At 32.1% G+C, this 16,304-nt stretch overlaps 1 protein-coding gene across 4 annotated transcripts in view; it reads right to left on the bottom strand.

The window, feature by feature from the left end:
- Positions 1–16,304, bottom strand: part of LOC111620969 (alpha-1,3-mannosyl-glycoprotein 4-beta-N-acetylglucosaminyltransferase B-like) — a 171,390-nt gene that overhangs the window by 14,242 nt on the left and 140,844 nt on the right. For all 4 annotated transcript variants that reach the window (XM_023364044.1, XM_023363333.1, XM_023364705.1 and 1 more), the window contains 5 exons: positions 9,256–9,600; positions 9,046–9,179; positions 2,930–2,976; positions 2,720–2,833; positions 2,577–2,652 (listed from right to left, as the gene is read on the bottom strand). In XM_023364044.1, the coding sequence (XP_023219812.1) occupies positions 2,577–2,652; positions 2,720–2,833; positions 2,930–2,976; positions 9,046–9,179; positions 9,256–9,600 (716 nt within the window). The remainder of the gene's footprint in view (positions 1–2,576; positions 2,653–2,719; positions 2,834–2,929; positions 2,977–9,045; positions 9,180–9,255; positions 9,601–16,304) is intronic.

The following is a 16,304-nucleotide window of genomic DNA, read 5'->3' as shown; positions in this document are numbered from 1 at the left end:
AACTTCATGTTTACTGTTTTACTCAACAGTAAACATGAAGTTTATTTTGATGTACAGATTATTTACTCTACTCATAGAAAAGCTGCATTAATTAAAGTTTTCACGTGGAACACTTGGGCAAGTTTGTGTAACATGGGTTGAGAAGCACTGTGATAATTTGAAATTTTGGAAAGCAGAAATTTCTATTTATAAAAATTAAAATAAAATTGTATTTCAATAGATAAAGTGAATTTACATCACAGTTGTTCATTTAGAAATCTAAATTCTGAAATTCTCAAATTTTTTAATTGAAAGACAATTTCAATGGATCTGTCAAATCAAAGATTATCTTAAAAACGATAATATCATACAATGCATTAAAGCACTTTAGGATATTCGTAAAAATTTTTAATTAACATTTTTTGTGAATTAGAATAGAATATTGATTTTTTTTTATTAAACTCACCTATTATTAATAAAACAACAAAGTAAATTGCCATTTTTCAGGCTTATATTATCTACATCAGGATATAAAGTGGTTAGTTTGTCTGTTCTTTACGCATTTGAAAATGGTACAAACAAAGGCAACCAAACTTTTCAAAACCATCTCATCCAAAAAGTTATTGACTATTTTTTATTTAGGGGAAAAATTGATTTGTCGTCTCAATATGATGGCCTACTATCTGTTCAATGAAATTGTGACGCAGTGGTATTAAAGCACAGCTGAACAACACACTATGAACAACTGCAGGACAGAGGTTTTTAAGGGTTATTTTAGATTATTGCCACATTTTTAATTTTAATTCTTAGATTGAGTTTTCCAACAGATACTTTTTATCACAAAAGCTAGGTAGTTTTTAAAGGTAAATTTTTTTTTTTTTTGATTTTTTACAGCCTGGGTAATATCAAATTTCCTCATGCAACAAAGGTATTATGTTTTACATATTTTATATTTATGTATCAATCATAAATTTGAATTTTTGAGGCTTAAACAATGAATTTTTTATATATCACATGATCGTGTAAATAATACAGAAAGTGGCTCAAAAACATTTTTCCAAATTCTAAGCTTGGGACTTTCTATGAATTACTTAATACTATTTTTATACTTTTCAATTACCAACCCATTCCCTATTGTGCTTAGTAATGCTGTTGCATAAACTTGCCTCCAAAATTATGTAATGCATATCCTTGAACTCTTAACGGTATTAAAATAATTACATCATGGAGAACCAATGTATCAATGTACAAAGCAGTGATATAAAAAAACAATACGGTTCATTATGTAATGCTAGGTTCTGAACCCTTGGGATTCATTTTTATTTCTGAAGTTTGCATAATGTTTTTGTAAATACAGTGGAACCTGATTAACTCAAATTAGTCAGGAAAAATTTTTGGACGTCAGTTAAAAAGTTTTGAGTTATGAGGTTTGGCTAAAAATNTTATAAAAATGGAACAAAACATTATGTTGAAAATGCAAATTTGCAAGCTTCAATGGTCCAAGTACTAACATTTGCATTATATGGGTTTATAGTATTGCATGATCAAGCATGAGCAAAGTGGTCCCAATGTCCTGGTGATAAAATGCTTCTTGTCAAGCAAACCTGATTAACTCAAATTAGTCAGGAAAAATTTTTGGACGTCAGTTAAAAAGTTTTGAGTTATGAGGTTTGGCTAAAAATCGAGATTTTGTGCATTGATTTATTGCTGACCCATAATAAACTATCCATATTATATTTTCATGGGTTTTATTATGTACTATCGTTGTGTCGACGTAAACTTCTTGGTGTTGTCCAGAAACTCAAAAATGCTTAAGTAAGCTAGAAGTGAATGGAAAGCATTTCTCAATAAGTGTTTAGTAAGTATTTTTTAAAATTGTGATATTTTTCACCTACAGTCGATCTGTTTCTTTTATTTTTTTTAATCACAAATGTGCCGTTCTATAATTGTTATTTTTTTTGAAATTTTGCCACAAAAAGGTTAAAATTCTTACATAGAATCTGACTCTGATAAATTAATAAATAAAACAATCAAATGAAAAAAAGATTGTGTCGGATAATTGGATAAACCTTTCAACAAAACGTTCAGGAAAAAAAGCAAGTTTGAATACTAGATACAGTATGTAGGTCACCTTCTCCCTTTCTGTCACTTGACGAGATGTTTATAGAAAGTGAAGGAACAACATACAACTAAAAATAAAGTTTCTGATTTAGTTTATTCACTAGACAAACATCAATTATTTTATTTAAATAAAAATCTAAAGAATTTATGAAAATACTGTATCAAAACTTCCATTTGAGTTAAGTATTTGCATGTTAAATCAAACTGGTTATGTTAGTCATTTTCTTTTCCTGATCCTCTGAGTTATCCAAGTTCAAGTTAACCAGGTTCCACTGTACCCCTTGTAATGCATTGTAGCAATTACCTACATACCTGTCCATCCACATCGGCATTATTTAATTTATGGGCAGCTACTTAATTATAAAAAGTTGTTCAGTTTATAAACTTGAAAATTTACTAACTTAGAAATTTATTAACTTTAAATTTCTATTTTCTCAAGGATTGAAAAGTGATTATGATTAAACTTAATGATTTACCTGTACATAAAATGTTCCCCTAGCTTGAGCGTACATCATTAAATAGGCAAAATCTAGATTTTGTTTAGTTCTCCATCTGCAAACACAAAAACGTTAAAAAGGATGTCTAAACAACACGGAAGGCAGTGCATGCCGAAAATTACCTGACCCGATCTATGGGATCGCCTAACGTCTTTCTCAAATTTTTAAACTCTGGATAATAATTTGCAGGTGGTGCTATCACTTCTAACATTCCACTAGCTATATGTGAATAAAATCTAAATGAAAAATACAATTAATTAATGAAATGAACAAATAAAACTGAAATTTCATTGCTAATTTCATATATAAAATAAAACAACATTTATACTTACAAATTTTCAATTTCAGATGCTTGTTTATTAATATATTCTTGATCACTCTACAAATAAAAAAATACACCTTAGTAGATCTTTATTTTTGAAATTTAAATTTACTAAATTCTTATTTTAGAATTTCTGTATGAATCCTATCTAATAAGAATTCAAAATGATGAACCATTTCCTTTCTTATCTTTCTTCCTATCTTTAAAGACAAAACACAGTATTTGATACAATGATGTTTGGCCAATATTTTGAGAATACATTCAAATAACAAATGGGGCATGAGAATCTTGTCTTGTCACAAGATTAAAACTGTAGACTAGCATCCCTGAACTAACTTTGTATTTTAATTAACAACAATGGGTAAAGATGAATCAATAAATAACCAACTATGCTGTTGCTTTCAGCTAGTTATTTGTTGATCCATTCTTACAATCATTTACTTTAATAGATCCTTTGTTGTTATAAAATTCAGTAAGCTGCACTAAGTAGACAAATTTGCTTTACTTGCATTGCATTTTACTTGTTTTCTGCTTCTTTATTTTCTTATTTATTTAATGGTAAGAAAAAACAATGTATGATAACTTTTGTTTTCTTTACTTCTTTCATTTTGTATTTGTTCCTTTTATATCAGTGACTAACCTGTTTGTCAGGTTCTGATTTATAAAGATATCTCATTTCTAAAAAGTTCTCATAAATCAGGATCACTATTACATATTGTGAAATCATTTATAAGAACTGTAGAATCTAAAATCATATGAAATTGAATATACACTTGGCACACTAAAAAAGGACTTAGGACTGGATTGATGGTAGAAGGCAAAACACCAAATGGACATCTGCCAAGAGGAAGAAGCCTCCAGGAAAGACTTTCTTCAGGAAACACCTATATTTAGGTGTTAAAGAAATGAAGATCACCTGGAAAATGGTCAGCCTGTTGATGAAGTGCAAATCCATGTCCAACTATCAGTGTTTGGGTAGTAAACAACACAAAGCCCTATATATATAGTTTTAAACATTTGGCTATTAAAAATAGCAATTATTAAAATGGCTAATTTATAGACCAAGTGTTTAATGCAATCTTTTAACTATGTAAGAAATGTAGCTTTTACATTAATAAGTCAATGAATAGCAATAAGTCTAGTGTATAAAATGATTAAGAACAGAGATAGCGTATCATTGCGTGAAAAATAATAATCATTATGTAATTATTAAAGAATTTTAACAATATATTAGTAAATAGTATGAGGAAATAATTCTTTGGTCTTCCAAGGAATTCAAGTTCAAGAATAAATAGTATCTAATATCCTGTGAGTAATTATCAATAGTACTAGATAATCTGCACATGGATAAATTTGCAAATGCAGTTTAAAATACAGATAAAATGCTTATTTTAAAGTAATCTGCATTGTAAAATAATTAACAGGTGCATTTTCTGGAAACAAACCAATTTATATTATGCTCAGACCCACTGCAGGCAGCACGCAACACATCAAGGAGGTGCCAAAAGACAATCCTAAGTAATAAGCAGTAAAACTCACTGTGCGTGGTGTTATTAAGCATTTTTCATTCGAGCGCTTTCGACGAATGTATTTCTGTCATCTTTAGGCGAATAAGATACTTTTATATCGAACACGAACATTTGAAACAGGGAAGAACACATACAAATTTAAATAAAACGATTTTTTGGACGACATTCAATATGAATCTGCTGCAATTTTGAAATATGTATGATGATACAAATGTGTTGAACATTCCTAATTAAGTGCCAGATTTAAATCCTTAAATTACAAATTTATAAAAATGGAACAAAACATTATGTTGAAAATGCAAATTTGCAAGCTTCAATGGTCCAAGTACTAACATTTGCATTATATGGGTTTATAGTATTGCATGATCAAGCATGAGCAAAGTGGTCCCAATGTCCTGGTGATAAAATGCTTCTTGTCAAGCAAGGAATAAAAGGAATAAACTTACACATTCTGACAACATTTGAATTGAGTTTGCTAGATGTTCATACCATCTAAAGAGTTTTGATGGTGAGAAAAAAGGAATTCTTGATATATTTATACTAACTCATAAAGTACAAATGGTACAAAGGTAAGATCTCTCATCCTTGCGCAAGGGTGCGAGATACGCTATCAGTGGCAATTGTATATGCTTCACCTTTGATATATGGAAAATAAAAGAATTAGTTTGTATTTTAATTGATATTAAAAACTCCTACTTGAATCTTGAAAGCCAATAAATTTTGTGTAATTTTCATTTTCTATATAATTCTTTAATTAAAAAAAAAACAATTTTAGAATTCTTTTCTTAAAGTTAAAATCTATTATTATTAACTGTAAAAAGGTTTTTAATAATTTCTGTTAAAACATTATATATAAAGTTTGTATACAAAATTCATATTCAATTTATATGTAATTGGTAATATACACAGTTATTTTAAAGAAAGGTTCTTTAATTTACTTACACATTACTTCAAATAAATTACAGTAAATTAAATAGAGCCTTGATTTTTTAAAATTTAAATCACACATTTTGCTATATTCAATTTATAATGACAAATAATTTTATTGTCTAGTCAAACATCTCAAATTAAAATGATTAGCCTTTTCTCCTTATAACTGATTTGATTTGAGAAGGATGCTGATGGCTTAAGACAACCAAATTTTTTTTAATTTTTACAGCACATTTCTGTAAAAATAAAGTTTGGATTTCTTTAAATCCAGCAGTGTCTTCTATTTAAGATAAAACCAAGTTTCAAGGCATTGGAAGAAAAAATTTTTAAAACATGCTGAAATAACTTACCCCAAATCCCATCATCATTTCTTTAAAAAATGTTTATGTAAGTTTATTGCCATCAGATATGCCTTTGTAGGTTGAGTTCTAGTATATTCCATTGGTCGTCTGAAGATGTATGTTGTTGAATGTAGCATTCTCTGGCTGTTTCTGGTGTGTGGAAAGTTCAGAATATTGTTGAGTTTCTCATTATTACATAGATGCAGTATGTGTTAGTTTTGTATGTCCTGTTCTCAGTTGGGCAAGTACTATTTCTTCTTTCTGGTTGTCCATTTTATTAACTCTGGTTTGATGGTGCGAAGTTTATTATTGAGTTGTCCCAGTCCTCTTGCCATTTGTTGTATATGTACAGCTAAACAACAAATGGCACACAAATGGTATGATACAGCTGTGTATGTCTTTATAGTGTGGTCTGAAAGTTCTTGCTTGGTTTCTGTTTTCTTCTTTTGTGAGTTTGTCTGTAGTTTAATTTCCTTGGAGTCCTGTATATCTGGGCAGAATAGAAGGCTATATTTCCTGTACATTTGAGATTTTGAGATGTTGAAAATAGGTATTGTATGCTGTTGAGTATTGGTGATCTGTTATCCTGCAGCTATTAATTGCCTGAAGTGCACTGTGAGAGTCAGACTATAATATATATATATACAGTCTGTGGTTGTGTCTTTACAGCCATGAAAATTGCAAACAACTCTGCAGTATAAACTGTTGTTTCTGCAGGCAGCCCTGCAGCATAGACAGTCTCTGTGCAGACAAAAGCTGCTCCTAACGTTGTTGATTTTGAACCATTTGTATGTTGGGTATTGTATAGCTATAGTGAGATCAGTGTTCTTTGAATAATTGTTGGTATACAGAATTTGGAGTTGTTGCTTTTGGGTAGTTCTGCAAGTCAAAATGAATCTCTCCTGCAGGGTATAACCATGGGGTATTAAGAATCAAGAGACTTTGATGTACAGGTGGAAGATTTATTTCTTGTAGGTTGGTATGCAAATGTGTAGAAATTGGACGTTTGTACCAGGGTTGATCATTCATCATGATGTGGATACAATTACTGTACTTGTATTCAACAATACTTACTCTGACATAGTTGAGATAGGCAATTCCCCCCCCCTCACACAAATACCACCCCTATGCTATTGTTATTTATTTCATTTGCTATCAACATTTCATTTAAATACAGAAAATCCTCAATAGTTTGGGACAAAATAATTGTGACTTTGAATTATCCAAGATTTACATATTTCTGTACAATATGCGAAATTTTTCTGTACTATATAATTGATTTAAGTTAAGGAAAAAGAATTTGGCTACATATACAGAATATTATTTTCATTAATTATTCATATTATTATTAAACTGCAGGCAAACAGCATGTGTCCAGTGAGAACCTCACAGGTTGCCACAGGTTTTCTAAAAAATAAAGCAGAATTCTTCGAAATGTAACCCATATTATTTTTGAAGTGGCCTAAAATGTAGTAGCCTAGAGTCTACAGATATCTCAATCTGTCACTTGTAGCCCAATCTTGCAGTCCCGAAAATCAGCCACATTTTATGAGATAAGAGAAAGAAAGGTAGTCCATTTGTAAGATGAAACCAAAAATGTGTTAATGAAAAAGCCATATTGACCAGATTAGAGTTGTTGTTGGTCTATTGTTCCCTTATAGCACTTCGATCTAAACAAAAGAGTTCGGACAGAATTTTCACTTCAAATTTCGAAGTAGCCTTATTTCAAACTAACCAAATTCCTTAACTTGTAAATCTTTACATCCCTGGCCAGGACAAAAGTACAGTTACAAACTGATGAGATTTAAAACTATCCAAGATTTCCTGTATCTATATGTCTTTGCTATGTATCTGCTATACCAGTCTCAAAAGCCTCAGAAAAACCTCTGTATATTCCTCAAAAGTAGACTTGCAGAAGGAACTCAGCACATAAGGGAAATAGTGCCAGTGTTCAGGTAATTCTGGTAACTATCCAAACTTGTAAAAAATATGACACGTGAAATGTAAGATCTGCAAATCACCTGATCATTCACTTGCTGGATAACCAATTAATAACAAAGAAATTAGCATAACTGATATCAACTCCTCCAGATTTTTACAGAAACAATTTGTCTTCATTCATATGTTCAGTTTCTCAATTTGAACATCTATATTTTTGACTAGTGAGAAACGAACAAAATAGAATTCTTCATGGCCTAGAAGGGGGAGTATATAAAGTTCCAATCACCCTGAATGAAAACAATGTTAAATGCTGGTACACATGTAGCATCTTACATACTAGACTGGTGGAACACAAAGGCAACCTTATAAAGGATTGTATATCTATGGCTATTGCTGAGGAGCTGCTCCTGAATAAACAGCAATACCAAACTGGAGTGACAAAGATTATTTTGCTGGATTCCAAGCATATTCCCATTCAGACTGCACAGGAACTGATCATAGCCATTCTACAGGATTCAATACTAAACTGGAGAAAAGACATTGGTGATTTGTAACTGTGGGGATGGTTGATAAAACCATCAAACTAAGCAGTATACAAAAAGGAAGAGATTCTGAGCAAAGGGTTCTGAATAGGTTAATTACACCAGAAGTTCTCTCTCCAGTAACTACATAGCTTCTATAAAATATAAATGTAAAAACAATGTGCTTATCATAACATATAGTAAAAGCAAGAATGATACTAAATCTTACCAAATAACACACAAAACCTAAAATAATAGTAAGTTAATTATGAGTGTGAGAATGCTCAAAAGTTTTTCCCATATAAATTAATGATAATTGCTTTTTTGCTTTAGGCCATTTTGGCTTATGAAAGTTTCACGGGAATAAGCAATCTCTCTAAAACTGGATGAAGAGTACCAATACACAACCACATTATCCTGATCCAGTCCAGTACCATGATACTTGTCTAGAAAAACTAATGTTTTCAATCTTCTCCGAAGATCTTCATCAGGTATTATATTAATTTGAAAAAGCAAACTGCCTAAAAAACAAGATTAATTCAAACTCAAAACTATACACATCTGATTTTTCAAATTTGAATTACATCTTATTCTTTGGAGGGTTCCATTTTTGAAACAATAAAATACCCGATGAAGATCTTAGAAGATCTAAAAACAAATGTTTAATTTTAAATAACTTACTACCAATTAAAATCAAGGGGTCAAGTAAAGTTTTCCATTTTATTAAAGTATTAATTAGCAACATTTGACAAAGACTTGTATTTGAAGGTTTATTGTGTTTCTATTTTATTATAATGTATAATAATACGTAAGACATACATTAAAAAATGAAACATTTTTCGTTATTAAATAAATTTTCCTCACCTCTCCAATGAATACGACAATAAGTGTATCACGTTTCTCTTCTGGAGACATATTTTCTATCAGATTCTGTAATGTAGATAAGAGGTAACTTTGAACTTGTCTTTTGACTGTAGGAATTCCTAATACTATATTCACTAGAAAAAAATTCAAATAACTTATTTAATTCAAAATTTAAAATGTTTCGTAATCACTCAATTGTATTCCGTATACCTCCCGTTCTTCCTTTAGAGAGCTTCAGAACCGGTTGTAAACTGTCCGGAAATTTAACTAAGTGAGGTAAATAATGATGAATCGACGGAAGTTGCAGATCCAACGCATTTTGAGAATTCGACAGATATTGTTGCGTTTCTTTCCAGAGCGCCCCTCGACCCAGATGGTGAGTGGAAGAATTAGAAGGAGACTTGGATTTCTTATTTCCGTTCTCCAAGACGACACCAAAGTGGTGGCGAAGTGTCAGGATGTCCCGTCGTCTTTCCTGATTTAGCATTTCGGCGTGACGGAGCCGTTCGTGTAATTCCGCTATCCTCTGCTGGAGCAAGTTTTCCGCAGCTAGATCTACAAAAATAAATTTAAAAAATACTTACATTAATTTAAGTTTTAATTAGTAAAATTATGTTAAAATTGGAATACTTTATTGAAGCGAAATCAGGAAAGAAGTCATGATCTACAGCAATACTTTTAACTTCTTATTAATATTCAAAATGATCAGTTAGAGTGCAGAGCATATTAAGAGCATTGCTAAAGATTATATCTTTCCTTCACATAGAACACACAGTAGGCTTGTAATATGTGGAATTGTAATACAATGCTTTTCCTATTTGTGATCATAACAGTTGACTTCTATAGATTCTATTCTATCGATCACTAGAGCACTTTCCATGACACTGTTTTGAACTTGTAGAAGAATTCAAATGCAATCTAACTATTGTTTATTAAGGAATGATAAAGGAAAGGCAACAATACAACCATTCTATAGTATAAACGAAAATTCTGGCAAGAGAAAATTGATTTAATGTATACTATGATTAATAATCTGCAATTTCAGACCACTAAGTACTGCTTTCTTGCTTCTTAATTCTAATGAATGCCATAGCTGTTGCAATTTTGCCACTCAACCATACAATACTGTCTTTCAAGAAAGAGCAATCGTCATATGCATAGAAAGTAAACTAACCCTTGACAAATATGCAGAGATATTAGAAATATTCAAATGTAGCCAAACGAGTATTATTATAAACCAAACAATTGCCATAATTAATCGGGCTAATTAAGTACTGTTATTAATGATTAACTATTGGCACCTAATGCTTACCTTGAGTATTATTATATTAATTATATATAGCTTTTTCAAACAGATGATCAAACAAAAATAAGTAATTATAGAGACATTATATTCTTATCAGTTGTATCAAAACTACACAACAAAATACTCCTAAATGAATGGATAAGTGATTCTGTCCTATTTTTGAGATTAAGGCAGGCAAGACTTAAACAAAGAGGCACTGTTGAATTTATATACTGCCTCCGAAGATTGGCTGAAGATACTGAATGATGAAACAATTCTGTTTGTTCTTAATTTTGCCAATGTATTGTTAGCAAGTTTTTAGAAATTATTCCTAATTTTATAACTTTATGATGTACCTATCAAAATAATGAACAATTATGATTCCTTATAGAGTCAAGAGAAATGACTGTTTCTATAATGACTCTGAAGAGAAATGAGAGCCAAAATTACTGTTAGTGACTGCTTCAATGTTATATTGGAAGTTTTATTGTACACAATACTTTTAGCACCATTTATTATTATTGAGCATACTCCATAGCTATGGAAGCTATGAGATAACCAAATAATGACCAAGGCTTCCAGACTCTCCTTTTGTGGTAAATCGGTGAATTTTGTTTTTTTTTTTTATTGGCCTATTTTTAAGCCTCGCCTTGTCGGGAAATATGAATAAATTAACGTTTCGTTGATGTGTTTTTTATAGTATTGCTCGATTTTAACACCTGGAAGTGATCGACCAAGTAAGAAATCATCACGGGGAATGTCTAAAAATTGTTTATAAAATGTGACAGAGAAGGTAAGTAGTTAAAACTGACGACAATAGATTTGAATGATTCTTTATGGCAGATAAAACTTGTGCTAAATAATTTTACTGTGAGGAGATTGCATCAACTAAAGGAGACATCAAGAAAAAGAAGCGAAGTATCTGGCAGCTCATTATTTGTTTGAAACTTCTGAAAGTCTAAGTTCACGAGGTTAAAAATCAGACTCGACCTTTATAAGGCAACATTCTGTTCTTTTAACACAAAGTTGGAATATTTATATGAAGTAAAAAGTTTTCTAAAGCTATTATATTGAGTTGATAGTCTTAATGGGCTATAAATGGAGAGGGATATACAAGATACACTCAGAAACAATACTATCCCCAGTAAAAAACTGGGCAAGGAAAGCTTGTAATAATGGTTCAGAAATATGAATTAAATTAGATTGGGCAAATTCCAAAATAACATCCATTCTGCACTTGAACGTACTATTATTTTAGAGTTAGAAAAAAGATTTTTTCAAGAAATATCAACTGTACTCCTCCCTGGTCTAGCACCAAAGATTTATAAATTAGTGAAATAGTTTGACTCACAGAACCAAGTCAAAATCAATTACGAAAAGCTCATTTTCATTGTCTAAAACTACTTTTTTATATTATCTTCTGTTTTTCTTGTTTTTGAAAGACAAATAGATGATGGGAAAGGAGAACAAACCAGCTATAATTTGGATCATCTGATGTTCCAAGATCAGGGCTTCTTAAACTGTGGGTTGTGACTCCAAAGAGGGTTGCAAAAACTTTGACAATGGTAAAATTTTGTACTACATATTAATACAAAGCGGCATCAACAACTATAAATCAAAACATCCATCAACTCTAAAAAACGGAGATGCCCCACATACTACACTATCAAATATTCAGTCAAGATTTCATTTTTTATGGATAAATAAACAAGCAGATCCATCTCATTAACAAGTAAATTTGTTTGTCTGTAATTAATAAATAGTAAAATAATATGCAAATCGAAGAACTGTTTTGGAATAAACTGTTCTATGACTTATCAGCAAGTGATTTTATTTGTATACCAGGGGTTACATAAAATTTTCTTGGATAAAAGAAGGTTGCGAGTGGAGAAAGTTTAAGAAGCCCTATTCTAGATCAATGTAAGGTCCAGATTCAGCCTACCAAATATTTTTATCACACATAAATAACAACTTAACCCCTTTAGTTCCTCAAAATCTTGTTTTTTTTTTGGTATTTTCAACAACATTAGGTGGCAACAATTACACTTCTAACACAATGTTTTATAGGAGTGCCTTAAAGGAAAGGTATCTTAATGGATTTCAAGCAGCCTCTTATTTACAATAAGAAATTAAAATAATTTATTAAAAGCCCAAATATTTCGGATGGCATCCCGATAAGGTATTCTATTGGCACGTGGGATTATCACGAACTACATGTGATCATCATACACCTCATTTAATTCGTCACTCTTCCACACCACTCCCACTTATCGCTTCTAATTATGACAGTCGAAGGACTTCCAATCCATTTCCTCGTTTCAAAGTACAGTACGTTGCATTCCCGTTATTCCCATGCGATTCGTGCATTTTTGCACGTCTTCCGATTGTTTTTCTGCCCTATTTTCTTTGCCAAATAACGGGGCAGTTCGAAAAACTTTCGGATTACAACAAGCGATTGTGATTGATCGATTAAATGCGACCATTATAAAAATGAATATTTAATTAGTTTTAGCGTGTATAATTAAAGTTAATTAACTTTAATTGCAGTTTAGAAATAATTAATACGCGCTTTTGTACGGTATCCATGAATTTCGTTCAAAGATGTACTGTATTCATTGGAAGATTCGCTCCTTGTTGGATCCACGTGAAAACCTTCTACCCATTTTAACTGGTTACCATTTATTATGTTTTCGTGTGACGTCAACCGAAATGCTCCAAAATCCTTCCTCATCCTCGAAAACGAAAGCTCCAATTCGATTTGCTAGGATTTGTATGACGAAACATTTAAGGACTGCACCCGGTTCCTCATATTTCAACACAAAATCACCCTATTTGAATGGTGAAGAGAATAGCAATTCCCTAAAAATTGACATGTTTAAAGGTAAATGAATGGCGTGTATTACTCAATTTTAGTTATTATCTCACACAACAAACAGTGACACAAGTGGAAACCCTAATTTAAAAACTCGCGCCTTCATACAATTTTGCCCCCCTCCCCAATGGATGATAATGGCAGCGTAAACAATAGAAAACTTGTGTTAGAAAGATACAAAAGCTCGTCCTTCACTGGCTAAAGGTAATCAAAAAAGGATTTTAAGTCTGTAGCCTACATAATGGTGTTTTCGTATAACAAATAGTGCCCATTGTACAGTACACAGAACGCATTTATTGTAATACTCTTTTTCTGCAATTACTAAATTTCCAAAAATTTCACAAATTACAGTAATACAACTTTCCGTTTAGCCTTTGTTTCATTGTTTCCAAGGTCGGTTTGTTTATCGTTGTCGGCCATTTTTTTTAGAATACGTGAAGCCTCCATTGTTTACGTAGAATACCCTATCATTTGTAACAATTTGTATGGAATGTTATAAAGGTTTTGCTATCATTTATGCCAGAAATGAGTGAGAATTGGAAACTGTGGCACGGTTTAAACGGTTAAGTGTTTACAAATCTCGACACCGAATTGCTAAAACCAAACAATGCCTCTCGTATTATAGAATATTTTCATTGTTTGACGTAAAGACCTGTGGTCGAACCTCGCGATTTAACGTTGACAGTGCGAGAAAAAATGGGGACAGAATTCCGTCGCCATCAGTTTAAGCCAAATCTTTCTGTTAATTCCGTTTTGTATCCCCTGTTTTTAACAATACACTGCATTCAAATTACCAACGGTATCCTTTTTATGACGATAAAGACGACATTTCTTCTCCTGGTAGTGAAATTTCGAACTAAATCCGAGCTGACGTCACGTGTTACGTCAATTATTTACTTACACGGGAGAGGTGTCTCGTGGTGTAACTTGTGAAACACGTGAAGAAAATGCGGGAAACTCCACGTGGTTTTCCGTCCATTTAAAAATTTCGTGCGATTTTCGCGCACGAGATGGCGACACCGTCTTGGAAACGATCAAAAAACTAAACGGTAAGGGCGAGCGCTTAAAATATTTTTTAAAAATTTAAATTACGTATTAACGAACAGAATTACGCACTTAAATTAAAATGGAACAGAATTAAAAATGAAAAAATAAAAATAAAATGAAACGAGGGAAAAGTCGAACGTCCCAGTTTTAAACTGGGTAAACTGGTAAGAAATGGGTGAAAGGTAAACGGGTCGATGACGTCAGAGCAAATGTAACGGTAATGTCAAGGTCACGACAACCGGAAGTAAGTCGCATTTAAAAATATCGTGTACAATTACGCACGTGGGATCACACTCGGTCTCGTCTAAAAATACCTCCACGTATTTGGCAACTGGGGATTTTGCATCAAGGATCGGGCTCCATTCTGCCAATAACGAGACACCTTATAAACTCCTCCCTCGACCCAACATCTACTGCGTTATCTCCGATGTATTCCAGTCCCCACCCCATACACGGGATTAACTTCTCCACCCCTTTAAATAATAAATAACCACCCGTTATTGGGTCACCCCATTTATCAATAAGAAAACTGCGTTATGGACCGTACACAATTCGTATTACGCTCCCGTAGATAAGTATTAAACTGCTAAACAGTGTGTTTGTATCTGGCTGATATCCATCGATTCCTGTTTATATATCCCCCCTTTTTGTATCAGATAAAACTCGATTCTGGCTTTAAACGTTCTAAAAATACCAGAAAATCGAAAATACAAATGGTTTTTTTTAGTGTAGAAACTGCTTTTTCGACACACAAAACACCTGAAAACACAGCAAAATGGGTGTATTTTGACACACAAATCTGTAAAGCAAGTATTATTGTTTGATCTCGAATTAACGGATTTTTCCTTCTAAAGAATCATTTTCTCTATTAATAAAACATGTTTAGAAGCTGAAAGAATTAATTTAACTTCAAGTACGAGTTCCTTTATGTAAATATAACGATATTTTAATGTTTTTTTAGGATGCTCGCGTGTTTAGGAACAGGTAAATTTGACATTATGCAAGACATTAATGGTCCAATTTCCCTACTTTTTTTATTGCACCACGGTCTAATTAAAAATTTACATCCTCTAAAGCAATTTTTTGAAGAAGAAATTCCAATTCGACTACTTCCAAAAAGACTCTAAATAAGCTTAAGTTTTATAACTTCACTAAAAAAAACACAATTCATTCCTCCAGAAGGGAATAGAAAACACTAAAATCATATAAAAATCGGCGATAGAGACTTTAAAAAAGCCGCTTTTATACTGCAAAATCTAAAAAAAAAAAAAAAAAAAAACAAAACTGTCGGAAGTATTGTGACGTCGTCTTGTGTTTCACGGAAGCTGCGAGACAAGGAAGAAAACAAAATGTCGGAGACACTTCGTCTACGTAATATATCGCGTGTCAATTTTATTATTCTTGGATAACAAGAAAACGGAAGACAAACGACAGATCGGGCAGTGTAGTGGATAGTGTCACTAACAGATGTCCCTCCGGGGGTGACTTATTCCCGCCTAGAATTTCCGATTATCCAAAAAAAAAAAAAAAATTCACTGGAGAAATCTGCAAAAAAAAACCACCTTTAAAGTGTTAAAACCTTGCGGCTTTCTTCTCCTCCCCTCAAAAAAACCTTTCTACAGGGGGGTAGAAAATAGTTATTAACACGTTTTCCACCTTCTCAGGTGACACAAACAGCTCTATTGCTTCGAGAAGTGACGTTCAGTTATCAAAATTTCTCATCTTGGGGGGGATTTCGCTACTTATTCTTGCTTCGTGGTTTGTCTGATTGGTTTTTTAACCTCCCCCACAAATAATGGTTTTCTTTTTTTTTACATTTTTGGAGATTTTTTTAGAATGTTTACGGTAGATAACTCCCCAGTTATCGAGTTCTGGAATATATTTGTAGAGTATCTGTTCCAGCGTAACTTAAGCGTGACAAACGTTACGATAAATTATTTCCGTTTTGCTTAATGTAAAGGTTTTCTATTCGTTCTACAACAGGTCATTTCAGATTAAAAAAAATAGATAAAAAATTGCATTTATTTTCCGGTCATTAGAATGACATTATTGGAA

Source organism: Centruroides sculpturatus, unplaced genomic scaffold, assembly GCF_000671375.1.
Source record: "Centruroides sculpturatus isolate CEXI.00-Female unplaced genomic scaffold, Cexi_2.0 scaffold146, whole genome shotgun sequence".
In the NCBI taxonomy this organism is placed as follows: domain Eukaryota; kingdom Metazoa; phylum Arthropoda; class Arachnida; order Scorpiones; family Buthidae; genus Centruroides; species Centruroides sculpturatus.
Note: the sequence above shows the minus strand (reverse complement) of the source record. Positions and strands in the feature narration are given on the sequence as shown.